The following is a 14,752-nucleotide window of genomic DNA, read 5'->3' on the forward strand; positions in this document are numbered from 1 at the left end:
GCCTCTTAAAACGCGTAAAGGAATGTTGTTTTTTCATTTACGACTAATCACCATTAAGTTTCCTTTTTCAACAGAAGATATATAAAACATGATTTAATGCTATCGATTTAAGTATCGATATGCGATTAAAACCTTCATATAGTACATAACGGTTTAAATGACAGTGGGATCCATTATTCTGTTGGCCGATCAAAAATATGGAGTCAGTTCTTAATCGTAGACTGTTGCATTGACGTCTTCCATCGAAAATTAATAATAATATAATAGCGCAATGAAGGGTTTCGGTCATACAGGGTGAATAAGAAGTTGGGATTCTCCCCTATAGTCTTTTTTTTAAAGGTTGTATAAGGAGATATTCTTTGGGTAGTGGTACAATGTGGAAAGGAAGTTTCAGTTGATGATTTTGAAAACTTTTGTGTCTCTCAAAAATGCGGGATTTTGAGGGCAAGTCAAAAATTTCAAATGTAAACCCCTCTCAAGTGACCGTTCATTTTGAAGAGGATAAAGAAACCATGTGAAAACCACAGATCGCTATCTCTTTCCCATCCAAAATAATATAGCCTGTGTTACCAGAGCAATAGTTTCGATTTTCCAAGTTAAATTAAATGTTCAAACTGAAGCCCTCCTATTATTTAGCAGCAAGGCAAGCGTAGGGAGAGCTCATGTCTTGTTTAAAAAAGTCTAAAGTGGTATTTGGTTGCAGGCCTCAAAAATTCAGTTTCATAAATCTTCAACGTTTTCTACTGGTGTGTTGTAAATGTAAGTGTAAAGTCCATTAGAATGTTGATGACTTATTATTTCGGACGCGAAAGAGATAGCGATGTCTGGTTTTCACAATTTTAAGTTTGTTTATGCTCTTCAAAATGAGGGGTCACTTGAGAGGGGTAAACTTAAGAAATTTTTGAGTTACCCCAAAATCCCGCACTTTCGGGGGACAAAAAAAGTGTATTTATCAAATGAAACATCCTTTCCCAATAGCACCAATACCCAAAGGATATCTTCTTATACAAACTTTAGAAAGAAAAAGGGGGCTGGTTTTTATTCATCCTGTCTATTTGGCGTGATCAGTGTATCTATAATTTAGGTCGTGATCTATAGAATTTTGAAATATACTCGTCGTATATTTGAGTTTCTGGAAAGCGTTTATATGATATAAAATGTTGAAACCGGTCATGAACTGAAGTCGACCAGTGTATCCCATACAGGATGTCCCATAAGTCAACGATAATATTTCATGGAGCGATAGGCCTGCTAATGACTAGGCCAAATAACAAACATGATATCGGTAGAAATTGCTTAGTTTCCGAAGCATCGAATTACAGACAATTCCACCCTTCATTAATATTTCATTCACTAATGCTTCAAAACTGTTAGTTTTTTTCTCTGAATTAAAGTCATAATGATAGGAAATGTGCAAAATTTAAATCAGTGAAATCCAGGAATGTTTTATTATTAAGTTAAAAAAAGTATTTCATTATAAGGTATTTTACAGAATCCTTCTTCTGATCAAACATCCGTCGTTTCAAAAGAAATCTAGTAGTAAAATGCCATTTTAGCAACAAAAAAAAAATCATATACGAGGGATTTTAATAATCATACTGTTTACCGCTTAAAAAACAAGAGTAATTTTAATTTTATTACTGTATAAAATCATTCTATAGTATAATTTTGCAAGTGATCAAGGAGATTGCCTGTTTAGTCACGACCTGTCCCTCATATGCCGGTATACATTCACTAGTAGCAACCATTTCACCCTTAGAAAGCGATTGTTCATCTGTGTGTCTGTACTTGTGCTTACTGTGGAACAATTGTTGTTTGTTATTGTTGTACATGTATCCGAATGCTGAGCGATTTCCAGATTACCGCGTTTTCATAAACGTCCATCAGACTTTCTTGGGAGACAGAACACCTAGTAATCGACATGGTCAAGGAAGACTTCGCCTGAATCGGAAGAATGGTTATGTAATTTTAGTCCATTATAATGAAAAATAGTAATTGCTTTCATCTGCACAAGATTTCTCGTCATTTAAGTTCAAGACAAATTACAACAAAGCTATAGTCTGTAGCAGTAATATATTAATTCACCATATAGAGTAGCAGGTTTTGCAAAATTTGTTTTAAAGTTTTGCAAAACCTCAGAAAATATACCTCAGAAACGAAGCAGCTTCTACTAAGGTTATGGTTTATCTGGACCAGACATTACATATGGCTAGCCATTATAGCTGGCCTTTTATCCCTTGAAATATCGTTGACTTATAGACATCACGTATGACTCAGATCGTGGAGTGATTACGTGATCTGACTGGGGTTGAATTACCGTCGCCGTAAGTGGAAGGCGAGTTAGTGGAAAGCGTATAAAGTTCTTATGACAATTTACATTGAAACTGGTCGTAAATTGCCGAGTAGCATTGTGGCCCGGGAAACCTTCCTTTTCATTGCTTTTTTCAAACTATGGGCACTCGCATGTCGTAATTCTTTTATTTGTGTTGTAATAAATCTTTCTTTACTAACAAAACAGTCAATTTAATGTACAAAAGTATTATTAATTCAACAATTTTAGCCATGGAATAATAGTCATGTAACTTTGTAGGGTCTTTATGGGTTTTTTTAGTTTTTTTTTATCTTATAAACCACACTGAAGTAGCCTATATCTTTACCACTCTACTCTTCATAATACTTAATAAATTTATTTATTTATTTTGTCTCATTTTCGTGCTCCAATAGTGCTAACCAGTTACTTTGAAGTAGTTCATAATTATGAAAAACATTTTAAGGGTAAAAAACTGTTCACTTCTCTTCTAATTTTCATCAGTAAAAATGTTATTAGGTACACCTCACATCAATTTAACGGAAATTATGCATGCTTCTATGTGAAAAAGTTAAAGATAAGGAGAAATCCGTAATAACGTAATCATTAACACTATTTACTCTAAAAATTTCTGTGCAATTAAATAATCTTTTTAATACTGTTAAGAGATCTCGAGAAAGTGATACCTTGACACTTTGAAAAGTTCAAACACATTTTGTTCTGTAAACTCGACTGAAATACATTATAAAGATCTCTTTATTATCTTATTAAGACGCAGATATACAGCGTCGACATTGTTCCTTATACGATTTGAATAATTTTTAATCATCTGCAAGTACAAGTGCTTTAGATGAAGAAAAAAAATAGTTAAATCATGAATCAATGTGGTAAACAGGATCGGGTCAACATTTGATCCTTGGGGAAGTCCTGGATGAACATTAAAAGTTAATGATCTGAAGCCTTTGTAAAACATAACGGTTGTAACCGATGTAAGACTTAAACATCTCTAATAGACCAGATGAAATTATTTAATTATGAAATGTTTTTGTTTTAACAGAGTTCAATTATCAGCCTTCAAATACCTTAGCCATTTCGAGAAACAATTAATCTGTCTGAGCTTCCGGAATCTAGCCCCGAGGAGATATATATATATATATATATATAAAAACGCCGGTCCTTTGAATGTCCAAAATATTGGATCATCAAGTTGGCATTTTAGTTTGAACATTCACCATTTGTAATTGTTCCAAGAGTTCCATTTGTTAAATTTAGGTGTGCAATTCTAAAATTATATTCTCCCCACTCAGCTAGTTTTTCAAGATCTTAGAAGTTCACACGAGTAGTATGGTGACTCAAATCAGCGTATACACTCCCATAACTCAAGCCGACCCTAGGAGCAGCTTCATCGGCGAAAGGAAGGACTTTCCCTCTCCAAAAGGAATGATACATCCAAAAAGAATGAATCTAATCGGGAAGTGCCTTTTCTATTGAATTGTGCGAGGATTGTGTCTTCTTTATCTCGTGTGGGGCTTCGCCCAACAACAATAATATTAGATGTGGAACTAATTTGTTTGTTAATGCCAGTTGGAAAATAAAGTTGTACAGTGCTTTATACTCAATATCATGCCGAATAAAACACTTTAAACAGTTATGTAGAAGACAGAGTGCTGGGTTATGTACAGGAAGGAGTGTTAGGCAAAGTAGAGATCGGTTGTTGTATCACGTGTTGAAGCTGTGATGGGATGTTGTGTATGTAACCAAAGTCAGCTGAATGTATGCAAGAGGTGTTAATCGATGTTGCTTGTGAAGATTCTGTACCGTTTTTAGAAACCCCAATACAAGAAGGTTCTTGTAGAAATCCTACCAAATGCCAACCTTATTACGAGCCATTCCATACTTCATTCTCAAAGCCAAAACGTTCTGCATGCAATAATGAATGAACTGTCGACCTGTAAGTAGTGTCTGGCAAAGTTTGAGTTGCGTTACCTTGCCAAATTATTATTTAAATTTGCTCAGCGTTATGTTCTGAATGTTAAAGGTAGAAGAAGCTGGACTATGTTGTGTGGTTGGAGGTTGTTGGGGGGGGGGAGGGGTTCAGTGTCGTGGGCCCTATCGACCAAACTTCAACCCGGCAGCGGTTCATGTCCTCGCCCTCACACTTTCTATATACATGGCTGTTGTAATTTCGACCAGCGTTTAGATCCGTCTTTCACAAATATCCCTCAAACACAACCAGATTTGGTCGTTAATCACTTTTAATCTCATCATAAAAATTGGTTATATTTGTTAAAACAGTAAACTGTTATATTGGTCAATTATAGCGAAAACTATCAACTATATAAGAATCATACCGGGAAGTGTAGGGTGATTTGAATAAAGATGAAATAAATATATCCAGTACTTGTCCGATATACTTAGAAACAATACAAACACCTGAACTAGATCAGTTCCGTGTTTCCTGGTTTGTGCACTAAAGATAGGTGAACTTAAACTTAAGAACTTAAACTTGAGGCCCGATCACCGTCTGCGCTAGTTTAGAAGTGGCATCTAAAAAGACCGAACGATCAAGGTTTCACATTTCATCCGCCCACTGTGTCCATTTTATAATTCTGGTGATAGTCAAATTTCATTTTTTATCTTTGGTTTTCGTAATCAGTGAACGTATTTGCCACTAGGACAAAGTGATCTTCAGTTGCTCTAGAAGGGGAGTCGAAATGGGAGGTAAACAATGGTTATAAATGTCAAGTTTAAATATTGTCACAGATCACATGTCTTAAACTTTACACATGTAACCAATATTAATCAGTATCAGTCGGCCAACGACAAGGAAACGCAAACAGGATCTGAAAGTTACTATTTTCAAATACACAATTTCGGAAAACAATCTTACCATAACATCTGTTGGATTACAGCTTATTGATTATTGATTCTGTGGAGTCCTTCCGTCGCATGAGTAGTTTTAGTTTGCGTCTCTCTGGTTCTAGAAGGAGTTTCCAAACACTTGCAGTTTCTATTGGAATACAGCTTACTAAATTAGTAAGTCTCTACTTACCTGCTGTGGTGTGCACATGATGTCTTGCAGCAGTATTCTTTATTGCTTCGTGTTTATTAAATTTTGATACCCAAAGAAAAGGACATTTACAACAAACCAGCTAGTATTTCGTAAAAAAATTGTAAAACAACGGCAAACTGTTCGAAATCCTTTCATCCTTTCAAATCATCGATCGTTGTTAACTATACGCTTTACACGAAGGCCAAAAAACTTCTTTCTAGAATATATCCTTAGCAATATAACATATTAAATTGATAGTTTACTGTTGGTCCAAGATGTCAACAATTATTATAAAAGTTAGATGTAAGGATGTACTGTCTTGTTATACGGGGTGTCTTAAAAGTTTCATTCCCATTGCTTTTTTAGTCGGAGATTTACTTTGGAAATGTTTATATGGCCAACCGAGAACTCTTTAACTAAATACATTTTCAACTCTTCTCCATAAATAGAATGGTACGTTAAACTTTTTAAATAGGAACCCTTATCAAGTAACATCTTATTTTGAAGGCATTAAAAAAATGTTCAAAGTGAAGGTGCAAGGATTCTGATGTGGTAGCTAATGGGAGTTGAAATATTTAACCAAAAACACTTCGTGAATGAGTGGCTTTGTAATAGGTAAAAATCTTAAAAACTCACTTTAATTTCACTAAGATTACGTGCTCGAAATGGCTACCATTTGCTTTCAGTCAGAAATGAAGCTCGGACTCAAAATTGTGTCACTCATTTGCTATAATGTCTGGTGTGATAAGGTGGCAGGCGTCTTCGATATTTGTCGTTATGATTCTTCAAGGTTTGAGGGTCTTATGTCGTACATTTCAGGGAAGTTTGTCATTTCAACAAGTATTTTACACAGTCCAAATTGCTATCAATAAAGGAAGGCCTAACAACTGAAATTCCCGGTCTTTTATTTTTGTGGATGTAGCGTGTAGGCTTTACCCATCCAGTGCGGATTAACGTGGTCCATGTAAAGAAAATGAAGCTTGTATTACTAAATCGTACCTGCGAAATTTAACTATTTTTCTTTTCAATCTCCTGAAACATTACCCCACAGTAAATTGAAGGTAAGGCCTTCGGTCAGGATCTTCTTCATTTTTTTATTCGTGACAATATTGTATCTGTTCGGTGAAATTTGTGTTCCTTTTAACACTTTATGTACAGTATCTTTTGAAGTGCCGGTCTCAAGTGGAGTAGAATGCAGTGATCGATGTGAGTTTGCGACATAATATGCTGAACCTATTTGAAAATCTTCTGTCGTAATGGACGGGCACCTGTCAAGATCGTGAAGCATTTTTGATCCTGAAAGATATTGAGGATTTGCGAACCGAACGCGTAATGAACTGCTTCGTGTGAGTTTCTACGAGTTTCAGTGTTATACAAAATTACACCCACTTGTCATTTAACCGAAGCATTTTTATTTCGTATTCAATAAGTACAACGAAGCGATGCACAGTAACTGACCTGAGCGTTGCTCATAGATTGACTAGTAGGCAATGAGAGATAAAATACAATTCCCAGAATGGTACTCCCATAAACAGATCTTACTCACAATGGACTTAGTAACATTTTTGCGTGACACTACCAGAAGATTATTAAGATCGGTATTAATATCCGAAATGGAAGCATCCATTGAGTTAGACCTATGCAGGAAAGGTCTTAGGAGAGATGCAGCTGAAAATCGTCCGCACATGCGTTGAGCTGTGAAATGATAGACACAATGACAAGTTCGCTGTGTAAAGATTGGAACAGGTTAGTGCCTAAGCAACTGCCCTGAAGGACGCAGCTTGTCTCTAAAAGAGGACCAAAGGTCTTGTTACTTGAGACCTGTTCTTTAATTAAGCTCTCTAATAAGAATTTGTAATGTTACCAAACCTAAAATTGTACATTTTTGCCAATATCATACTTACCTAAATGAGTCAAACCCATGAGTATACAATTGAACGTTATCGGTGTGCTGTCCATGACTTTTGTTAGTACACTTCTTCATGTATTAGAACGGTGAATGTAGTATAATTTCTTCTCAAACCATATTGAGAAATTGGAAGCAAGACCTCATCATTATCAATATCATGCATGCGATGAACTAATTGCAAGTTTCTCAATAATCTTCGCAAGACGGTATGCGTGTGTTGCCGGAAAAGTTCAAGACTGGAATAATTTCGTTTTTTCTTATTGAATGGGTCACACTCTTTCAAGGAATTTGTGAATTTACCAACATGAAGAATTTTTAAACAAAATGTGTTATTGCGTCCAAATCCAAAGTACTAACTATCGGACCTTTTCCGTCAATTCACTACCACCACATTTTTACTCTTGATTCTTTTATTCATCACAAACGTTGGTTTAATTATATAGCTAGCCTAACAGTATATTTTGTTTAACAGTAAATATTATTAAGTATATTTAGGTAGGAGTTTATGTTGTTCTTTGAAAATTTCAACTGAAATTTCATTTGCATAGTGCACATTAATTTGTATAGCAACATGCCTGAGTAATAACGTCAGAATCATTGTAGCATCACATATCAACTAGTTGTCTATTCATTTTTTTCCGAAGCGGATGACCCCTTCCCTTACCACCTACTATGTTGTTATGTTCATAATCGTGAAACATCTTCGAATGTGATTGGTTCAAAAAAGTTTTTCGCGTTCCTTATAACCGCATATGTTGATGAGTCCTTTTTATGCCAATCAATCGTCAATAATAATAATCTCATTCGCCAGTACATTTTCTTTATTTTTTAATTAGTCAAATAATAAGTTTAACAATCTATCGGTCGCATTTTCAGTCATTTTTTATTACTAGTTATGAACTGTTGAACGCTGGCGCCGTGTACACTTCGTATATGGTTCCCACTTAAAGCCTGTACACTGTGTTATTGTCATTTAAGTCAAACTGGGAATGATCTCCATAACTAATATACTTGTTTTTCTTTCTCTCATACTTATACGCGCACATTTACTAGTTTAGAATCTGATACTTTGATCTACAATACTGTAATCATCATTCCCATCACGTAATACTTACTGAGATGATTTCCCTATAATTATATGAGTTATCAGGGATGATGCGTTGTCAATGGCTCTTGTACGTTCTTCCGTACCACTATATTAGAAAGATCTACTAAATGAAGGAGATTATTAGCGTTTTCATTTTGTTTATGATGTTAAAGATCAATTTTGATGACTCGAATATCCATATTTAGTTTCCTTCAGAAGCCGTGTAGTAAAATAAAAAATTAAGAAGAAAATTAATGAATAAAATAAATAAATTAATAAATAAAGGAAAATGAATGTTTATTTCATGTTGTGTAAATATACAATATTCGAGTACAAGGGTGCTTTTGAATACACCGTATTCGATTCTTTTAAGTATTCGATCATTCCATCACTACAACAGGGCCAGATCGCTCCATATGACAGCGCTAGAGATTCATACACCCCTTCGATTCTTCCATCACTACACCAGGGCCAGATCGTTCCATATGACAGCGCTAGAGATTCATACACCCCTTCGATCCTTCCATCACTACACCAGGGCCAGATCGTTCCATATGACAGCGCTAGAGATTCATACACCCCTTCGATCCTTCCATCACTACACCAGGGCCAGATCGTTCCATATGACAGCGCTAGAGATTCATACACCCCTTCGATCCTTCCATCACTACACCAGGGCCAGATCGTTCCATATGACAGCGCTAGAGATTCATACACCCCTTCGATTCCTTCCATCACTACACCAGGGCCAGATCGTTCCATATGACAGCGCTAGAGATTCATACACCCCTTCGATCCTTCCATCACTACACCAGGGCCAGATCGTTCCATATGACAGCGCTAGAGATTCATACACCCCTTCGATCCTTCCATCACTACACCAGGGCCAGATCGTTCCCTATGACAGCGCTAGAGATTCATACACCCCTTCGATTCTTCCATCACTACACCAGGGCCAGATCGTTCCCTATGGCAGCGCTAGAGATTCATACACCCCTTCGATTCTTCCATCACTACACCAGGGCCAGATCGTTCCATATGACAGCGCTAGAGATTCATACACCCCTTCGATCCTTCCATCACTACACCAGGGCCAGATCGTTCCATATGACAGCGCTAGAGATTCATACACCCCTTCGATCCTTCCATCACTAAACCAGGGCCAGATCGTTTCCATATGACAGCGATAGAGATTCATACACACCTTCGATCCTTCCATCACTACACCAGGGCCAGATCGTTCCATATGACAGCGCTAGAGATTCATACACCCTTTCGATCGAGTCGTCTTCTGTTCCGGGCAATGTACAGATAAGTTTTATTACTGAGTTTAACTAATATTGATGTTCGCCACTAATTAATTTGTACATAAAAACATGACATATTCGTAGGGTTAATACTAATTAAGATTACATGCAAGGTAATCCCTCGGAATACAACTGGCTAGTTCATCAGGTATTTTAACGAATAGAACATGACAGCAATATAAGTTAATTGGTTTCATAAAACTTACTTATAAATTTATCTTTTATCTTAAGAAAACTCCATAACAAAAACATGTAGAAGTGTAAAACAATGTAGGATAGTAAAACAATATAATGTCTATCTCAAAATATTATACGGTGTAAAGTATACATTCTTATTAATTTTCCAAAGAAGTAAAAACTCAAAAGTGTTCGTTTCCACCACTAGAAAATTCGCTTAGCAGCGAGAAATTTTATTATTAAACTTGAGTTTGAAAATAAAGTGAGAATTGATTATTAAATTTGAAGAATATCCATTTCCAATTATTTAGAATGAACTTTTAAACTCTTGCGGTGATGAGGCCCTACTACAAACGAGTTGAGTGCGAGAGTACGTACACGATCATAGGCACATGTAACTTTCAAACTCTTGTGGTGATGAGGCCCTACTACAAACGAGTTGAGTGCGAGAGTACGTACACGATCATAGGCGCATGTAACTTTAAAACTCTTGCGGTGATGAGGCCCTACTACAAACGAGTTGAGTGCGAGAGTACGTACACGATCATAGGCACATGTAACTTTCAAACTCTTGTGGTGATGAGGCCCTACTACAAACGAGTTGAGTGCGAGAGTACGTACACGATCATAGGCACATGTAATTTTCAAACTCTTGAAGAAAATGCTTAAGTTGATTTTGCCAAAAACATACATTGTTAAGCGTTTGAGATCTTAGTGAATCTAACTATCGGAATATATCATAAAGTAGGGACTAATGAACGGGTGTCTCATGTGAATTACATATTACCTCCTGATAGCTCGTCACCATGTAGAACTATTAACAATTTTGTTAAATATATATAAGTCATACTTGTGTATAAAATTCACATTGTAACGTTTTAGAAATACTGACGCAACGTCACAAATAAAACACCTTTGGGACATTATGTAAATCATTTCCACGGTCTTGGTAAGGTCTTGTTTCTTCGCCAAGAAACATGTACAAGAAGATTGTCAATACTGGTAATATTAGGCATCGATTAGTTACTTACACCTAAGAAAGAATTTGTTTGCAAACGAAAAAATTTTTCCCTTACAAAATAAATCAAGGCTGATTTTTGTAATGAAAAAATCTGATTTCTGTAGAGGGGTCTTTTCGAATCATATTTTGACATTTTTAGTATCTACATTCTTAACACCCTAACTCTTTACACGAAACATAAGAACATATTTCAACCTACTAATACTAACAGATACAATCATCGAAACTCCAGTTTTTTAGTTATACCAAAACACAATACTACATTTGAAAGCATACTTATTACTCTGCAATTAAATTATTTAATGCCTTTCCTCCACAGCTTATGTCGGAGTCGGATGTGGTTTTGTTTCGTAGGAGGTTTAGAGAATTTGTAGTCCGTTCTGAATGTTAGTGTCCGTATATAAAATAATTACACTATAATAACATATCTAATACATAAATATCATATCTGATATTTAATATAGTTTACACTTTAAGCCGGTACTTTACAGTCTAATACTTATGTCAACTATATTTATAGATAAATAATATTGAATGGACCTTTGTCAATGCTATGTATATAGTCGGATGACAATTAAAGGTTTTGACTTTGACCTGACAATAATGAATTAAAAGGTTTATAGTAATAACAAGATTCAATCATATACCAAAAGTACTCTGAAAACACAGAATATAATGTACTGTCCATTAAATGTACAAATTAACCCTTTGTAGTGTCAATCGACAAAATGTTGTCGCCTTTTGCCGTTTCTGCAGTGTTAATCGACAACATATTGTCGATCAAACATTCCCTCACATAGTCACTTTTTATAATATACTTCGGAAACGTATAGATTTGATTCGTACAACATGAAATTTAAAGTTTTATTCCTCTTTGTTATTATGGTTGTTACGTAGCAAGTTGATTATTTCAAACGTAAAAGAAAAGACGTCTGTTTGTTGTGAACGCCATCTTGCCGGAGTTGTTTTTTTGTTACTTCTGTACCGAGCCATGTATAATTGTAAGTTGATTCGTGTTATAGTGTTGTAATAAAACAACATATGATTGATTGCATTTTTTTTACTGAAATCCATTTGATAAATTATCGGCTGTATTAGAAGGATCGGTTGGCTAAAATGCATTTCACGTAGTGTGTCATCGTTTTTTACTTGCTAAACGTTACTTACAGCACTCTTTTATTAGTGTTGAAGTAACAATTTAGTTTTGGTAAATAGATAATTTTCATCAACCAAATATTTTGTTTTTTAGGAGAAGCCGATCCCCTTTTAAGCCTTACTCTGCCTGTCCTCATGGGCCACTGGCCTGTGCGAGGATCTTATCAAGCAGAATAAGGGGGAGAGTCGGTACAGTACAAGGTCGTTGGTACTGATAAAAAGTGCAACGGTCACAGACAGCATTCGAACCCGCGCTATCTCTAACTCAGACTCAATGTCCAACGTCTTAGACCGCTCAGCTATCGGCACTCCCAACCCGACGTATATATACTTTTTACGTTATATATATATTTAACGTAATTACTTTGGTTATATATGACAACTGTTTGGATCATTTTAGGACATTCATTGTATAGTACGGTTATTTGAGTAACCCGTGTAGCTGTGGAATACAAATTTAGTTTTGATCAGATTTAAGTGTTTTTACAAATAGTAACTTGATCAGTGCATTACTGCAGACGAAATGGATTGGACTTGTATTATCATATTTTTTACTGAAAATGTTGCTGCTGAGCTACAAAGAAATTAAGCTTTTTCTTCGCTTATGATTTTGTACGTCCACAGTGAGAGGTGTTACCACGAGGGGGTGCCCATTTGACGATCGGTTAAGCGGCAGTAAGCGGTATTAATGTCGGTATTGACGAACCGTCGAGGGATTCCTCATCTGACGATCGGTTAAGCGGCAGTAAGCGGTATTAATGTCGGTATTGACGAACCGTCGAGGGATTCCTCATCTGACGATCGGTTAAGCGGCAGTAAGCGGTATTAATGTCGGTGGTGACGAACCGTCGAGGGGTTCCTCATCTGACGATCGGTTAAGCGGCAGTAAGCGGTATTAATGTCGGTGGTGACGAACCGTCGAGGGGTTCCTCATCTGACGATCGGTTAAGCGGCAGTGAGCGGTATTAATGTCGGTGGTGACGAACCGTCGAGGGTTTCCTCATCTGACGATCGGTTAAGCGGCAGTGAGCGGTATTAATGTCGGTGGTGACGAACCGTCGAGGGGTTCCTCATCTGACGATCGGTTAAGCGGCAGTGAGCGGTATTAATGTCGGTGGTGACGAACCGTCGAGGGGTTCCTCATCTGACGATCGGTTAAGCGGCAGTAAGCGGTATTAATGTCGGTGGTGACGAACCGTCGAGGGGTTCCTCATCTGACGATCGCGTGCCCGTTCCGCTACTAAACGGTCATTTCACCAAGACAGGTGGAAAGCTCACACGCCATGTTTGGTCGATAGGCCATTGTCAAATTCTTTATTGGGGGAGGTGCTGCATGTTTGATGATCATTGAAACCGACTCCAAATATCAACCCTTGTCTCAGGGGACAAAATTTGTTTACACTTCGGTTGTAACCGAACCGCTGGCCCGGCCCCGGTAAACTTGTTTATTTTGAGAGTACTGTATAGTACCCCTATAACAAATACTTGTAGTCTAGTATTTGTACAAATACTTGAGTTTTACAATTTAAACTCGCAAATAGACATTGCAGTCATTGGCCCTACGCCACAATTGCCTTATCGATCTGTATAACCACTACAACTTTACCATCCTACTGCTGTATGATTTGCACACTAATTGAGCTACCACTAAGCAACTATCCTACCGTTACCGCTGTATGGTTTGCACACGTATTGTCTTATTGCTTAGTTACTGTTACATCAAACTATCCTATAACGCTGTATGATTTTCACACTAACTGTCCTACTTCTGAATTACTGTTTAATCAACTATCCTACCGTTGTATGATTAACTCATTAACTACCCTACTGCTGAGTTACTTACTAAATCAACTATCCTACCCCTGTATGATTAACTCATTAACTGTCCTACTGCTGAGTTACTAAATCAATTATCCTACCGGTGTATGATTAACTCATTAACTGTCCTACTGCTGAGTTACTAAATCAATTATCCTACCCCTGTATGATTAACTCATTAACTATCCTACTGCTGAGTTACTTACTAAATCAACTATCCTACCGCTGTATGATTAACTCATCAAATTTCCTATTCATGAGTTACTTACTAAATTAACTATCCTACCGCTGTGTGATTAACTCATCAACTGTCGTACTCCTGAGTTATTACTACATATGTGGGATGGAGATAAGAGTTTCTTGTTCTGCCCATTACTGCATTCAACCTCCAATTTTCTTACAAATCCTTTTCTTTTCAGCGATGGAAGGAGCCCTTCGCTCTCCACGTAAAGGTTCTTGAAGACGCCATATTTTCTGAGAAATCAATCGGTTTTACAACGTATACGAGGAGTGAATCCGCGGATAAAAGTCAAAAGATAACTGCTAAGACAAGTTTAATATTTGACGTGTCGATGTGCTTTGTTGGTCACAATTTATTTCAGTGTTTTAACAATTTAAACTTGTTTTTAATGTGCTTAATGTTTGACCTGTTTCAGGGCGCAGTGATTTTGTCGGAGGTATTGACAATGAAGCTCTCGATTTCAGCCAACTGGAGGACTTCATAAACGATGATACCGATGATAACCACACGTAAGTCGCTATTTGTAATGCAACATTGTTTCAAACAGGGTTGTGGACATTTACCATCGTGATTCGTTACAAAATGTTAACTGTAACGTTTCGAGCATTATTATCAGCTCTCTTCTTCGGGTTTCAAGCTGTGAAACTGAAGATTAAGCACACACGAAAGTTAAAAAT

The 14,752-nt window shown here is 36.7% G+C and overlaps 1 protein-coding gene across 1 annotated transcript in view; it reads left to right on the forward strand.

Moving 5' to 3' along the window:
* LOC124369378 (myelin regulatory factor) overlaps window positions 1-14,752 on the forward strand; it is a 127,470-nt gene that overhangs the window by 32,859 nt on the left and 79,859 nt on the right. The window contains exon 2 of the mRNA XM_046827378.1: window positions 14,491-14,584. Within this exon, the coding sequence (XP_046683334.1) occupies window positions 14,491-14,584 (94 nt within the window). The remainder of the gene's footprint in view (window positions 1-14,490; window positions 14,585-14,752) is intronic.

Source organism: Homalodisca vitripennis, chromosome X, assembly GCF_021130785.1.
Source record: "Homalodisca vitripennis isolate AUS2020 chromosome X, UT_GWSS_2.1, whole genome shotgun sequence".
NCBI lineage: Eukaryota > Metazoa > Arthropoda > Insecta > Hemiptera > Cicadellidae > Homalodisca > Homalodisca vitripennis.